This window comes from Olea europaea, chromosome 15, assembly GCF_002742605.1.
Source record: "Olea europaea var. sylvestris chromosome 15, O_europaea_v1, whole genome shotgun sequence".
Taxonomy (NCBI): domain Eukaryota; kingdom Viridiplantae; phylum Streptophyta; class Magnoliopsida; order Lamiales; family Oleaceae; genus Olea; species Olea europaea.
In genome coordinates this window covers 3,139,766-3,154,526 of record NC_036251.1, presented here as the reverse complement: position 1 = coordinate 3,154,526, position 14,761 = coordinate 3,139,766, and the positions used below count along the sequence as shown (strand labels likewise).

General features: G+C 35.1%; 1 protein-coding gene and 1 pseudogene across 1 annotated transcript; one reads left to right on the top strand and one right to left on the bottom strand.

Moving 5' to 3' along the window:
* Positions 1–11,284: 11,284 nt before the first annotated feature.
* Positions 11,285–12,888, top strand: LOC111411112 (annotated as a pseudogene).
* Positions 12,889–13,712: 824 nt separating this feature from the next.
* On the bottom strand, positions 13,713–14,761 carry LOC111410936 (B3 domain-containing protein At1g05920-like). The gene has a single exon (XM_023041528.1). It carries the CDS (start codon positions 14,712–14,714, stop codon positions 13,896–13,898), a length of 819 nt encoding a protein of 272 aa, XP_022897296.1. The 5' UTR covers positions 14,715–14,761; the 3' UTR covers positions 13,713–13,895.

Below are 14,761 nucleotides of genomic sequence, written 5' to 3'. Positions count from 1 at the left end.
GGTACTTGGGCCACAGCCGCTGCTACTGCTTGCAGCATCTTGATGGGTGGCCGCTTTCTTGATATTGAAAGCCAAATGGAATTGGGAATTTTGGCGATATCCCCACAGTTGAATCCAATCACCTTCCTCCAATTTGTTTGCTTCCACCAGTTTACTCCATTCTTTTTTAAGCACAACCATTTTCAAGGTACCCCACCTCTTCATGTGCAACATATAGTATTTACCCTTCGGATCAATTGTAAGAATCTTGACACTGCCTTGGTTAACTTCTACTAACTGTCGCTCCAATTCTGTCAAGAATTCCATCAAATTTTCTCTGTTATGAGAAAGAAATATCCGATTCTGATCAGGCTTAGTATCAGAACTTGTGAGCCTCTTTTGGTACAAGAAAATTGGCACGGTCCCTCCATTGAATCCTATTTCTCGCAAGATTTCAGGAAGAAGTGGTTCCGGACGAGGTTCCGGCTCATTTTGTACTTGGTTACGAATTCCGTCGCCTTTCCGCTTTCTATTTTTCTGAACAGTTCTTGCAGACTGGGGCACTGCTTGGCCTGAATAAGGAGCAATGGCAAGAGCTGGTTCAGTATTTTGATTTAGGCTTGAGTAAAGGTTTTTGTACTGGGTTTGAGGCGGCACTAATGGCGGTGGTTGTTGATCATGAAGAAGAAGATCATCAAAGAGGCAGAGTGAAACTGCCTTTTTCCTCTTCTTCATTGGAAGCATGTTAGGAATAGGGAGAGGAAGATGAAGATCTTCATTATGGAACAGATTAAAGGAAACCCTCCTCTTCTTCATCGTAGACATGACTGAATTTCTATATCTATTAAAGAATCTCTCTCTTTCCCTATCCTGTTTGCAGTAAAAAAAATTCTGTGAACTGACTGGGGGAAGGTTCCCTCTTATATAGATGTCTGGGGTAATCAAATTCCAATTGGAACAGAGACTCATGCAACCCCTGAAACTCTTTACTTTATGGAAACAATTGTCTATCACAATAAGGAAATATTTTTCATGTTAACTTATATGTTCTCTCTCTAACGGTAAAATTGGAAGCAATTAATGCTCAATTGTCAATTAGATTATTACCTTTTGCGAAATTTCCTCCAACGCCACCACACGCCGAATTTCTTTTGAAAGTCTCGCCCAATTTTATACCCAGCCAATTTGTAAAATTTACAAATTTCATTGGACAAAACTTATTGGTATAGAACCAAAAAAATAACTGTTTCTTATTTGTTTGAGTTGTGTCATTGTTGGGTATGTTGTCAACCATCGATCAATTTGTGCAACTTCGATCAATTAAGCACCTGTTTGATTTGGATAAAATTAAAATTTTTATTTTATTTTGATAAAAGTTGATTAAATATGTACTTAAAAAATTGATAAAAAGTGTAGATCCCATAAAATGTTTAGTTGAAACTTAATACGAAGAAAAGTGAATTATAAGAAATAGGGACCAAACAAAGACTAAGTATGAACGAGACTTAACAACGTTTTGACGTTGTGAAGGAATTGCACACATCTACAATAATGGATTCGCTAATATTTTTATCTCCATATTATTTCACTTTTGTCAATAATGCTCTTAATTTTTCATGAGATCACCACGATGAAATATATTTAATAATAAAAACATATTGTTCGCTAAAATATAAAAGATTGGAAATCTGGACGATGTTGATTGATTAAAATGACTTTGTTCAAATAATCAAAAAATAAAAGTATTTTCCCTCAACTCTTTGGTCAAAGTATTTAGAGCCAACAACAAATTTTATCGACATATGGATGCCTTAGTTCGATGGGTAACGAATATTAATCAATGGACAATACTACATGTACAAAATTCTTTTATCTACTACTCACAATATGGGATGGGGACCACATTTGAAAAATTTTATATTCACGCGGGGCCCCCGTGCCTTGTGAGAGGGGGAACAACTTTCGGTAAGTTAAATTCGGTACAAATAGAATACTTAATCAATTATTTATCACAGTACTGTTTACTTTCAAACTAAAAAATATTATTTATGCATAAATGAGAATGTAGTTATATGCAAAGTGCAATGGCTAGATTTGCAAGTAAATTTGAAGTGTGGTGACTTGAGCGCACGAAACAAAAATGAGTGACTTAGATGCGACTTTACTAAAAATTGGGTGACTCTTGACTTATTAGCCCCCGTTTGGCCCCATTATTCCTTATTAAATTAAAATTCATTTTTCTCACTCTTTTTATCAATTACACATTTTTCAATAAAATAATATTGTATGAAAACTCAAAAACTTTTCGTCTTTTTTAACCACATATTTTTCAAAAAATTTCTATTCATCTCATTATACTATGGAATAATGGGGCCAAATGGGCGCTAAATTATAAAACATTACTTCTCGCTCTCTCTCCACCCCTTTCATTTCATAAGAGAAAAATCCATGTTAAACTCAAACAAGATGGAACAACTAAAGAAAGCACCACCACCTGTACAAACCTCCTTTTAATCGTTTTCAATTTTCTTCACAAAAGCACCACTTCCCTGGTCAATTATCATATCTCTATCAATTTTCATACAAGCTAGGGATCTCATCGATGACACCTATCTTGAACCATAATCGCTAAACCTAATATGCAAACATAGGTTTGGTAAGTGAATCTATCAATGGAAGCAATAGTGGACGTGCAGTCATCAACATTGTTAGATGAACCAGAATCAACTATATGCGTAAAAGACCACAATGAGGATTACCAAAAAAATAGCTCGACTGGCGTCTAAGTTGACATCCAATGTCGAGCGGTGTACTTGCTCGTGATTTGAGAAAGCTTTTAACAAAATAGGCATTGTCGGGTCTTGTAAGCGTGAGATGCTATAGGTTGTCAAGTACTTGACGATATACGGTTGCATTATGTATAGAATTACTATCATTCGGGCAGAGAGAGGTACTAGTATACATCGATGTCAGTACAAGCTTGGATTAATGCATATTAGTCCAACAAAGGAGATCAAGTAGATACTAGTTGAGATAGAAATAAGCCTTCGGGATGATGAACCACTTCAACATCCAAAAAGAAGGACAAAAGGGGGCTAGATCATTGATAGACAAGTGGCACCATGATCTGATCTACATCCGAACTCTGGAAACTATATCATCCACATACGAGAATAAGTATTTGAAACTCATGTTTGTTATAAACTAACAAGGAAGTATCAACACGAGAATGAGTGAAACCCCGATCAAGCAAGAAAGGGTCGAATTCATTATACCAAGAACGATGTGGTTGTTTAAGACCATATATTACCTTTATGAGACGACAAACATAATAAGGTTGAAGTTGATCAACAAATCCCAATGGTTGAGACATGTAGACATCATAAGTGATGGTGCATTATAAGAAAGGACTGTTGATATCAAGATGACAATGAGATGTTAATAAGGCAAGTCTAAGGATGAGTCCCGTGCTAATGTTTTAATTTCTAGCATGAAAGTTTCATGATAGTTGACCAAAAGATATTGATGAAATCATTTTGCTTCATTTCTAGCTCTGTAGTGATCGATAGACCCATCAAATTTTCTTTTAGTACGAGAATGACATAGTGCAACTGGATTTAACATATTGTGTGAGTTACAATTTTAATAAGTTATATACAAGTTAAATACACCAATGGTCACCCAACTTTATATTTAATGTCACAATATCACTATTGAATTTGATTTTATTTCACCAGGATCACCTAATTTCATATAACATTTCATCATGGTCACTCATTCTTTTCATCATTTTCACTAATATTAAAAGGGGTAAAACAGTAACTTTACATTATATAGATATAAAAAATTAAAAAAACTTTTTTTAAATAAAATAAAATAAAATAAAACTTATTTAAAATCTGTTACTTATTAAAGTAAAACAAAAACTAATTTTTTTTAAAAAAAATTACTTAGAGAAATAAAAATAAAATAAAAAATTATTTAAAAAAATGATCCTAAAAAAATAAATAAAATAAAAACTAATTTTAAAAATGTTTTTAAAATAAAAAAATTTATTTTAAAAAAACGTTTGTAAAATAAAATTAAAAATTATTTTAAAAAACATTACTTAGAAAAATAAAATGAAATAAAATGTTATCTTAAAACAACATTTTTAAAATAAAACAAAAATTTATTTTATAAAAAAGTTACTTAGAAAAATAAAATAAAATAAAAAATTATTTTAAAATAAAAAAAAACTTTTATTTTTGGTTTTCTAAAATTTATTTTATATATATAATGGAAAGCTACCATTTTAACCCTTTAAAAATAGTGAAAATGATGGGGGGGGGGAAGTCACGTGACTATGGTGAAATGCTATATACACTATAACATGATTAACACACTTATTTCAAAAAATTATATATATTGTGACTATATTTAAATTACAATTTTTAAAAAATTATATAAAATGTATCTGGAATAACAAGTTACAATCAATGCAATGCATTAAATATTGTAATTAGCCAATAATTACATACATGTAAAACAATTACATAAACGATAAATTGTCAAATTTTCTTTATGAACCAGTAAAAGTTGTAATTTTGCTAAATGTAACCATGATTAATATTTTTGAGGAAAAATTCATAAGAGGATAACTATTACCTATTTCAAAATTAAGAATAAATGTTTGAAATTTCAAAATTTGGATATTTAATAAAATTTATTTATGATTTAATTAATTATATTTTTTATTAATTATATATATTAAGGTCACGTATCTATACAATTTGGTCACAGATTCACAATTTAGTTAGTCACATATTATTTTTCGATCACAAATAATAATTTTTTTAATGTGACAAATTATTTTATGGTGTCAATTCCAAAATTTTATAGATCACAATTTGTTCACCAATCACAAATGAAAACTTTACTCGTCGCATTTTGTTTATCGTTTATAAATCACACATATTACGAGTCACAACTTATTAGAAAGTCACAAATTAATAATTTTTTAGGTCAAACATTATTTCTTGGTCACAATTTATCTTCTTCATTGGTCATATATTGTTTATTAGTCATAGATTAACCAATTTAATGGTCACAATTAACTAAATAATTTGTGACCAACACCAACACTTGCGACAACCACTGTCTCCAACAGTACCACTGCCACACTCGCTGTCAAAACAACCACCACCACCTCAAACCTATCAACACATCACAGAACACCACCATCTCACCATCACCACCACATCTACTTCCACGACGACCACCACCACTCCAACAACCAAAACCAATGCTTCACCACCATCAACCACCCATACCACCACCGCACTGTAACTGCTAGATCCACCACCAGGCCACCACTATAAAGCCGTCACCTCACAAAACACTACCCAAATCTCTAGTACACCGAACGCAATGCTGCTACCCACCCCAACCACCAAATCCACCACCACAAAATCGCCACGACATAAAACACCATCCAACATCGTCACCATATAAGCACCACCCAAATCCGCCACCTCACAGAAAACATCGCCACCATCACAGAAAACACCATAGCCACCACCACAAAAATCTCTACCACACAAAACACCGTCACCTGTGAAGAGTTGTCGGAGTGAGAAGGTGGCTTTGCCTTGAAAATACTGATTCTGGAACTGTGCATAAAGTCATTTAACCATCGCGATAAATTAAATTTGCAAATATTGCTTCATTTCACCGCCACAACTCGTAGTGATTCATGTTTCTTCTAGCCGAATATTTCCATTGAGGGGTGGGTGATGGGGCTAGGAGACGACGAGTGGCGACGATTTCAATATTGCCAGGGGGGACGGTTGGTATAGAGGAGAAAGTGAAGGAAATGATGGGTTGCAGAAAAGGAAAATGCTAATGGTACATAATTTCCTTTACATAAGGGTATCAACCCTCTCACATGAGGGTGGACCCCACATGAATAAAATATTCAAGTGGGGCCCCCCATGTGAGGGGGGACACCTTTATGTACATATAATTATGTAAAAGTAGCATCTCTCTACAGAAAAATGTAGATAGCGGGAGTTAATTACTAATTAGGGTTTGTGGTGTATGTATTGAGTATATATATTTACTAAACATATTTATTTTATAAAAAAAATCTGATTTTTAAAATGTAAAACTTCCCACCTGATTTTAGAATACTAGATTTTAACACTAGGATTTCATGCAATTTCCAATATTTTTATTTCACTAACAATTTATTCATATCCTTGTTAATTACATTGCAATTATCCTAATTTGGACACTTGGGGCCAACACCAAATAAATAATAAAAAAAAGTTACCTTCTACTCACTCATCTATTCACTCCTTTCAAATTTATTACACAAATTTGACAAAAAAATTCATGTGCAACGAAAATGTAATGTGTCAACTTTTCGACATTAATTTGTCCACTCAAGTGAAAATCGCATCCAACAAAAAGGACAACTTTTATTTAATTTGTGACACACACTTTTTCTAAACTTTTCAAAATAAAAAAAAATCTCAAATAAGAAACACAAAATATCCCAAATTAAAATCCCCAATAGTAAACCCTAGCACTTACCCAAACCAAATTCAAAAATTGGCTGTATTTATGGAAATAATAAAATTTGATTCCAGCATTTCAAGTCCGATTAGTCAATGAATGCTTTAGTATTTTCGCTGTAGTGCTTGCTAAACCTTTCTGGCTTTCTTAACACTTGCTAATTGCTGGTGGTTTAAGGTGAATTTTCTATGGACTTTGTTTTGATTTGTTGCGCTTCCTAATGATTTTGATTTGCTATGGAGTTCACCTTTTGCCTTGATTTCATGTATGTAAGAGTGCAGCTTTCACGAATTGAAGATTTGAATATGAAAGTTTCTCTATGTGAATTCAAAGTGAAGGTAACTATGCACTTAAGAGTGCCATGGAAAATCCAATTATTCAACCTATTGTTTAAAATAGAATAACACTTGTTTGCAGTAAGTATCTTAACAGCATATGGATTTAGCTCATGTTGCTCTGCTATTTAAAGTATTATTTGCTTCAATGCTGAAGCAGATAATTAATTTTTGCACTTCATTTCTACTCCTCATTATCACATATTCCCTAATCCCTATTCTTACAAAGTGCTAACTTTATTTTTCCGGTACTTGAAGCCTACTGTTATTTGTTCTTAATAGAACGCAAAGATAGATGTTGGGGTAATGCATGTGATGGAAATATAGTGAATTACCTGATTTAGATTATGGAGGACACCAACATGCTGACTATTCGTGTCTCAATGTTTCTTGTCCTCTACTTGAACCCAATTAAGTAAAGAGCCCCTCAGACTTTGATTTTGGCATATTCCTACATGGTCTTCAATCCCATGTGGTCAATCACAAAGACTTTCCTAAGAAGTTTTTCCATTGCTTGTGGAAGGGAAATGAGGAATTTGAGGTTTGTGAGTCTCTTTATGTTTTTTTTTATACTAAAGTTCTTGTGGTTTTATATCTATTCCGACGTTGCTCATTTCAGTTCTCTGGGCCAAAATTTCAAAACAATCACATTTGTTTGTGATATTCTTTTCACCATTTCCATCTCCTTCATTGCTTTGGGATATTTTCATTGCTTGTTGGTACCTTGGGTGATTACTTCATTCCCATTAAAAAACCGTCTTCTTGTAAGTATGCCTAATGGCAGGTTTAATACTCAACACTACAAGGGATTAAGTTTTATCATCTTTTTGTGTCTAAATACTGTTAAGTCTATTTTGCACATTTCAAATAAAGAATTTCAAGCAATTTTTCTTATATTTTTAACTGTGCTCGTCTCTCGTCATTGTTCTAACACACATCCACCTACAGTCGCTTCTTAGGGCCTAACATGTTTTTCCTACTGAAGTTTTAGAATTTTGATAGGAAATGGCTAAGCTTGCTTTTGTTTTCTGTTACAGAAATATTTGATGTCTATTACTGCTAGGGTAGAAGAGATGAGAGTGAAAAGGTGAGGTGTAGAGCAATCGATGTCCCACTATATGCTTCCTGATATTTGTGAAAGGGATTAAACAATATGAGCAAATACGAATGGTAAAAAACCAATGGCGTTGGGGAAGAATCTTTGATTAATAACCTGCCTATGGACTTAAGAAGGGATATCAACCTGCCATCTCTGCAAAACTTTATAGACAAGGGTGAGTGCACTTAAGTACTACTCTAGGGTACACGTTAATCAAGTTTGGTAAATAGTAACTGCAAGGTATTGCACGAGATAGCATGCATGGTTTTAGCTTGTTTTCCTTCTCTAATCATATTGACAATTTATTATAGGTGCCAATGTTTGAGAAAATGGATAAACAGCTGTTGATGCAATATGTGATCGTTTGAAGCAAATCCATTACACAAAGAAGAGCTTCATAGTTTGAGCGGCGAGGGAGATCCAGTTGATGAGATGATCTTTATTATGCGTGGTAATATGTTGACCATGACGTCTAATGGTGGTACAACTGTTTTCTTCAACTCTGATTATCTTAAGGCCAGAGACTTTTGTTGACAAGAACTTTTTTTATGGGCTCTGGATCCCAACTCTTCCTCCAGCCTTCCCATCTCAACCAGAACAGTTGAAGCTATAAAAGACATCAAGGCCTTCTCAATGATGGCTGGTGACAGAGTTGCTCTTTATTATTCTTGGTAATATGTAATAACCATGACGACTAATGGTGGTAGAACTCTTTCCTTCAACTCTAATTATCTCATTATCTCAAGTCCATGGACTTCTGTGGAAAAGAACTTCTTATATGAGCACTGGATCCCAACTCTACCTCGAGCCTTCCAATCTCAATCAGAACAGTGCAAGCTATAAAAGACATCGAGGCCATCTCTGTGATAGCTGTTGTTGACCTGAAATGTGTGGCCACCCAGTTTAGGTGCTTCACAGCAAGCATATTCAGCATCAAAATTCACTGCCAATATACTTTGGGCTCTTGCACAACAATCGTCCACATAAGTATTACCCTGATTACTTAGCCCAAAATTACCTCCTCTGCCGTATCAAAAGCTAGCCTAGCCTGGTTTTACTGCACAAAATTACCTCCTCTGCTATATCAGAAGCTAGCCTAGCCTGGTTTTATTGCAAAGGACTATTCATATAGATTGTATACTTATAGATGATATTGCACAGTGTCAAATAATAATGATTTGGCTCAGTTTTACGTGAAATTTACCGGTGTGTGTGTGCAGATAACAGCCTGTTCCCTATTTTTTCCCATTACGGTGCTATACATAAAATTTATACCGTGAAATACTTTCTTGAGGACACTGTTGTCTTGTGCATTTTGTAGAAGTAGAAATTTATAAAAATAAAAAATTATCCCCATCACCAGTAGCAAAAGAAGTCTTCCATACGAAGTTCCGTCGGTATTTGGGTGATTTTTTCTTGAAATAATTCTGTCATTTTGATATATAAAATAGCTTAGGATATAAACTGTCCAATTTTTCTCATCAAATCACAAACTGTCCAATAAATCTTTAAAATAATCTGAGAACTTGAATTCCACTATATTTTAATTCTCTATTAGTTATAGTACAATTCAAAGTTATTCCAGAACACAACAACATTAAAAACTTCGACAAAAGTAAAAACAAGAGTAACTATTTCATGAAAAAAAACTTGATGACTCCAAAATAAAATTTGAATACATGACTATTATCTGTACTTCCAAAAGCAAATCTAAAAACATCTAATTCAAAATTTCCCTACATTAATCTGTACAAGATCATGCTCAAGACAGTGAAATTTTAGACACAGACACCATGTTTGGTTCTCATGCATATTGTCTTCTACACCTCGGAGACGATACTCAGGCCACAGCCGCTGCTACTGCTTGCAGCATCAAAGAGGCGAATTGAAACTTCCTTCTTCTTCTTCATTGAAACTACCTTTGTCTTCTTCATTGGAAAGTTATAGGAAGAGGAAAAGGAAGATCAAGATCATCAAAGAGGCAAATTGAAACTTCCTTCTTCTTTTTCATTGAAACTACCTTCTTCTTCTTCTTCTTCATTGGAAACACACTAGGAATAGGAATAGGAAGATCATCTCCATCATCGAACAGATTTAAGGAAACCCTCTTCTTCTTCATCGTAGACATGACTGAATTTCTATATTGATCAAAGAATCTCTCTCTTTCACTATCTTGTTTGAAGTAAATATTTAAGGAAACCCTCTTCTTCTACTTTTTGTCGTTGGACTTGGCTAAATCAATGCTCAATCCGTAATACTTGCTCGCTAAATCTAAATAAATACTTGCTAATGGTTTTGAGCGGATGTGTACTTTGGCCCCTCTAATTGCTAGTGGTTTGAGGTGAATTTGCTATGGACTTTGTTTTGATTTGCTGTGCTTCTTAATGGTTTTGATTTGTAGTATAATAAAATAAGTTCACCTTTTCTCTTGATTTCTTTTATACAAGGTTGCAGCTTTCATGAACAGAAGACTTGAAAGTATCTCTATATGAATTCGAAGTGAATGTATCTATGCACTTAAGAGTATCAATTCAAATCCAATTATTGAGCCTATTATTTAAAATAGAATAACACTTGTTTGAAGTATCTACCTTAACAGCATATGGATTTAGCAATTGCAGATAATTAATTTGCACTTCACTTCTGCTCCTCATTATCACATGTTCCCTAATCCCTATTCTTACGAGGTGCTAATTTTATTTTTCTGGTACATGGAGCCTACTGGTATTTGTTCTTAATAGAATGCAAAGATAGATTTTGGGGTAATGGAATGTGTTAGAATTATAGTGAATTGCTGCTCCTCATTATCACATGTTCCCTAATCCCTATTCTTACGAGGTGCTAATTTTATTTTTCTGGTACATGGAGCCTACTGGTATTTGTTCTTAATAGAACGCAAAGATAGATGTTGGGGTAATGGCGTGTGTTAGAATTATAGTGAATTGCCTAATTTAGATTATGGAGGACACCGCCATGCTGACTATTCGTTTCTCAATGTTTCTTGTCCTCTACTAGAACCCAATGAAATAAAGAGCCCCTCAGACTTTGATTTTGGCATATTCCTTGATGGTCTTCAATCCCATGTGGTCGATCACAAAGACTTTCCTAAGATGATTTTCTACTGCTTGTGGTGGGAACTGAGGAATTTGAGGTTTGTGGTACAACTGTTTTCTTCAACTCTGATTATCTCAAGGCCAGGGACTTTTGTTGACAAGAACTTCTTTTATGGGCTCTGGATCCCAACCCTTCCTCCAGCCTTCCCGTCTCAACCAAAGCAGTTGAAGCTATAAAAGACATCGAGGCCTTCTTAATGATGGCTGGTGACCTCAAATGCGTGGCCTCCCAATTTAGATGTCTTCACAGCAAGCATATGCAGTTCTGAAATCAACTTTATTATGATGTCTTCCTTTTGTTTTTTGTTTTTTTTTCCTGGTATCATGAGTACAAATTTTATCCCTCTGAACTCTCCCAACGGAATGATAGGGACTAAGTCGTAATCCGTAACCCTGGAGCAACAATGAACAAAACAAAAAACAGTAATGCACAAAAAGAAACAAAAGGAAAAACTTATCATGATTCATCCTCAATGTGATAGTTGTCCCTTCACCGCTACTTTAATGGAGGAGGCTAATTACAATGTTTTCTACAGAAGTTGTAGAATTTTGATCGGAAAAGGCTAAGATTGCTTTTGATTTCTGTTACAGAAATATTTGTAGTCCATCACTGTTGGAGTAGAAGAGATGAGAGTGAAAAGGTGAAATGCAAAGCAATCGGTGTCCCACTATATGCTTCCTGATGATTTGTGAAAGGGATTAGATGATACGAGCAATACGAATGACAAGAAACCAGAGGCGCTGAGGAAGAATCTATGATTAATAACCTGCCTAAGGACTTAAGAAGGGATATCAACTGCCATCTTTGCTTAACTTTTACATACTAGTGTAAGTGCACTTCAATACTACTCTTAGGGTACTCTTTATTCAAGTTTGGTAAATAGTAGTGCACGGTATTGCATGGAATAACATGCATGGTTTTAGCTTGTTTTTCTTCTCTAATCATATCGACTATTTATTACAGGTGCCAATGTTTGAGAACATGGACGAGCACATGCTGACGCAATTTGTGATCATTTGAAGCCTGTTCTTTACACAAAGAAGAGCTTTATTGTTTGAGAGGGAGATCCAGTTGATGAGAAGATCTTTGTATTGACCATGACGACTAATGGTGGGAGAACTGTTATCTTCCACTCTGATTATCTCAAGGCCAGGGACTTTTGTGGAGAACTTCTTTTATGGGCTCTGGATCCCCAACTCTTCTTCCAGCTTTCCCATCTCAACCAGAACAATTGAAGCTAATAAAAGACATCAAGGCCTTCTCTCTGATGACTGGTGACCTGAAATGTGTTGCCTTCAAATTTAGGTATCTTCACAGCAAGCATATTCAACACACTTTTAGGCAAGTTCTGAAACCAACTTTATTGTAGTGTCTTCTATTTTTATTTTTATTTTGGTAAAATGACTAAGCTGTAGCCTGTAATCCATAACCCGGAAGCAATAACCAACAAAACAAAAAACAGAAATGCACAAATCGAAACGAAACGAAAACCTCATCATCATTCACCCTCAATGTGAGTAATGTCCATGCACCCCTACTTTGATGGAGCAGGAGAATTACAAGGTTGCATCACACCTTTCTGAAAAGACAACCCTATACAAAATATATTGATCTGCTGTTTGAGGTAATACGTGAATATTATAATTAGGCTCCTCGGATGGAATATTTCTGTAGTTTTTGAAGAAAATAAGCATGACTCGGTTGTTTACACAAGTGCTTCAGGTTTTACTCCCAGCAGAGGAGGACATAGGCAGCCTTCTTAATCCAAGTATCATCGCGGCGACATTGCAGGAAGAAGATTGAGAAACCTTTGCGAGAGGCAGAAGATAGAATGCACGAGGGCCAAGGGCTTGGCGAAAGAGGGTGGGAGCTCACCTAGCCTCGTTACCACCATTTATGCGTCAAAATCTGCCAGTATGCTTTGGTCTCTTGCGCAACAATCGTCAACATAATGTTAAATTATTACCTAGCACAAAATTACCTATTCTGCTGCTTCATAAGCTAGCAGAGCCTGATTTTACTGCAACAGACAATTCGTATGGAGTGTATACTTATAGATGACATCGCATAATGGTATCCTATTGGAAAACCTGATGTGTCACATAATAACAGTTTGCCTCATTTTTCCTTTTCTTTTTTTTGGTATATACATATATTATATAGTATTTTGATACACAATTGCCTCTGTCGATGTACCTGGATTTCGCTCAGTTTTACGTGAGATTTACCAGTATTTATGTAAATAACAGCCTGCATCTATTAAATGCTTTCTTGAGGACTGTATTTTCTTCTGCATTAGCATCAGTAGTTACAATTTTTGCAGACAAAAAGTTGCATAAAAAAAATGATCCCCGCAAGAAACCTGTCGCTCGTAGCAAAAGAAGTCTTCCATACAAATTCCATCCGTATGGGGTAATTTTTTCATGAAATAATTATCTGTCATTTTGATAAATAAAATGGCTTAGCATATAAAGCTTCCGGTTTCTCATCAACACAAACTGAAGAAGTTTTGAACTCTTTAAAATATTCTAACAACTTGAAATTCTACTGTATTTGAATCATCTCTATTAGTTATAGTACAATTCAAAGTTATTCCAAAACAAAACAATGTTAAAAACTTCGACAACAGTAAAAAAAACTTTATAACTCCGAAATAAAATTTGAATACATGACTGTTATCTGTACTTCCAAAAAACAAATCTAAACACTTCTAATTCAAAATTTTCCTACATTAATCTGTACAAGATCATGCCCAAGACAGTGAAATTTCAGACACAGACATCATGTCTGGTTCTCATGCATATTGTCTTCTACTCCTCGGAGACGGTACTCGAGCCACAGCCGCTGCTGCTGCTTGCAGCATCGTGATGGGTGACCGCTTTCTTGATATTGAGAACCAAATGGAATTGGGAATTTTGGCGATATCCCCACAGTTGAATCCAATCACCTTCCTCCAATTTGTTTGCTTCCACCAGTTTACTCCATTCTTTTTTAAGCACAACCATTTTCAAGGCACCCCACCTCTTCATGTGCAACATATAGTATTTACCTTTCGGATCAATTGTAAGAATCTTGACACTGCCTTGGTTAACTTCTACCAACTTTCGCTCCACTTCTGTCAAGAATTCCATGACTTTTTCTCTGTTATGAGAAAGAAATATCCGATTCTGATCAGGCTTAGTATCAGAACTTGTGAGCCTCTTTTGGTACAAGAAAATTGGCACGGTCCCTCCATTCAATCCTATTTCTCGCAAGATTTCAGGAAGAAGTGGTTCCGGACGAGGCTCCGGCTCGTTTTGTACATGGTTACGAATTCCGTCGCCTTTCCGCTTTCTATTTTTCTGAACAGTTCCGGCAGATTGGGGCACTGCTTGGCCTGAATAAGGAGCAATGGCAAGAGCTGGTTCAGTATTTTGATTTAGGCTTGAGTAAAGGTTTTTGTACTGGGTTTGAGGCGGCACTAATGGCGGTGGTTGTTGATCATGAAGAAGAAGATCATCAAAGAGGCAGAGTGAAACTGCCTTTTTCCTCTTCTTCATTGGAAGCATGTTAGGAATAGGGAGAGGAAGATGAAGATCTTCATTATGGAACAGATTAAAGGAAACCCTCCTCTTCTTCATCGTAGACATGACTGAATTTCTATATCTATTAAAGAATCTCTCTCTTTCCCTATCCT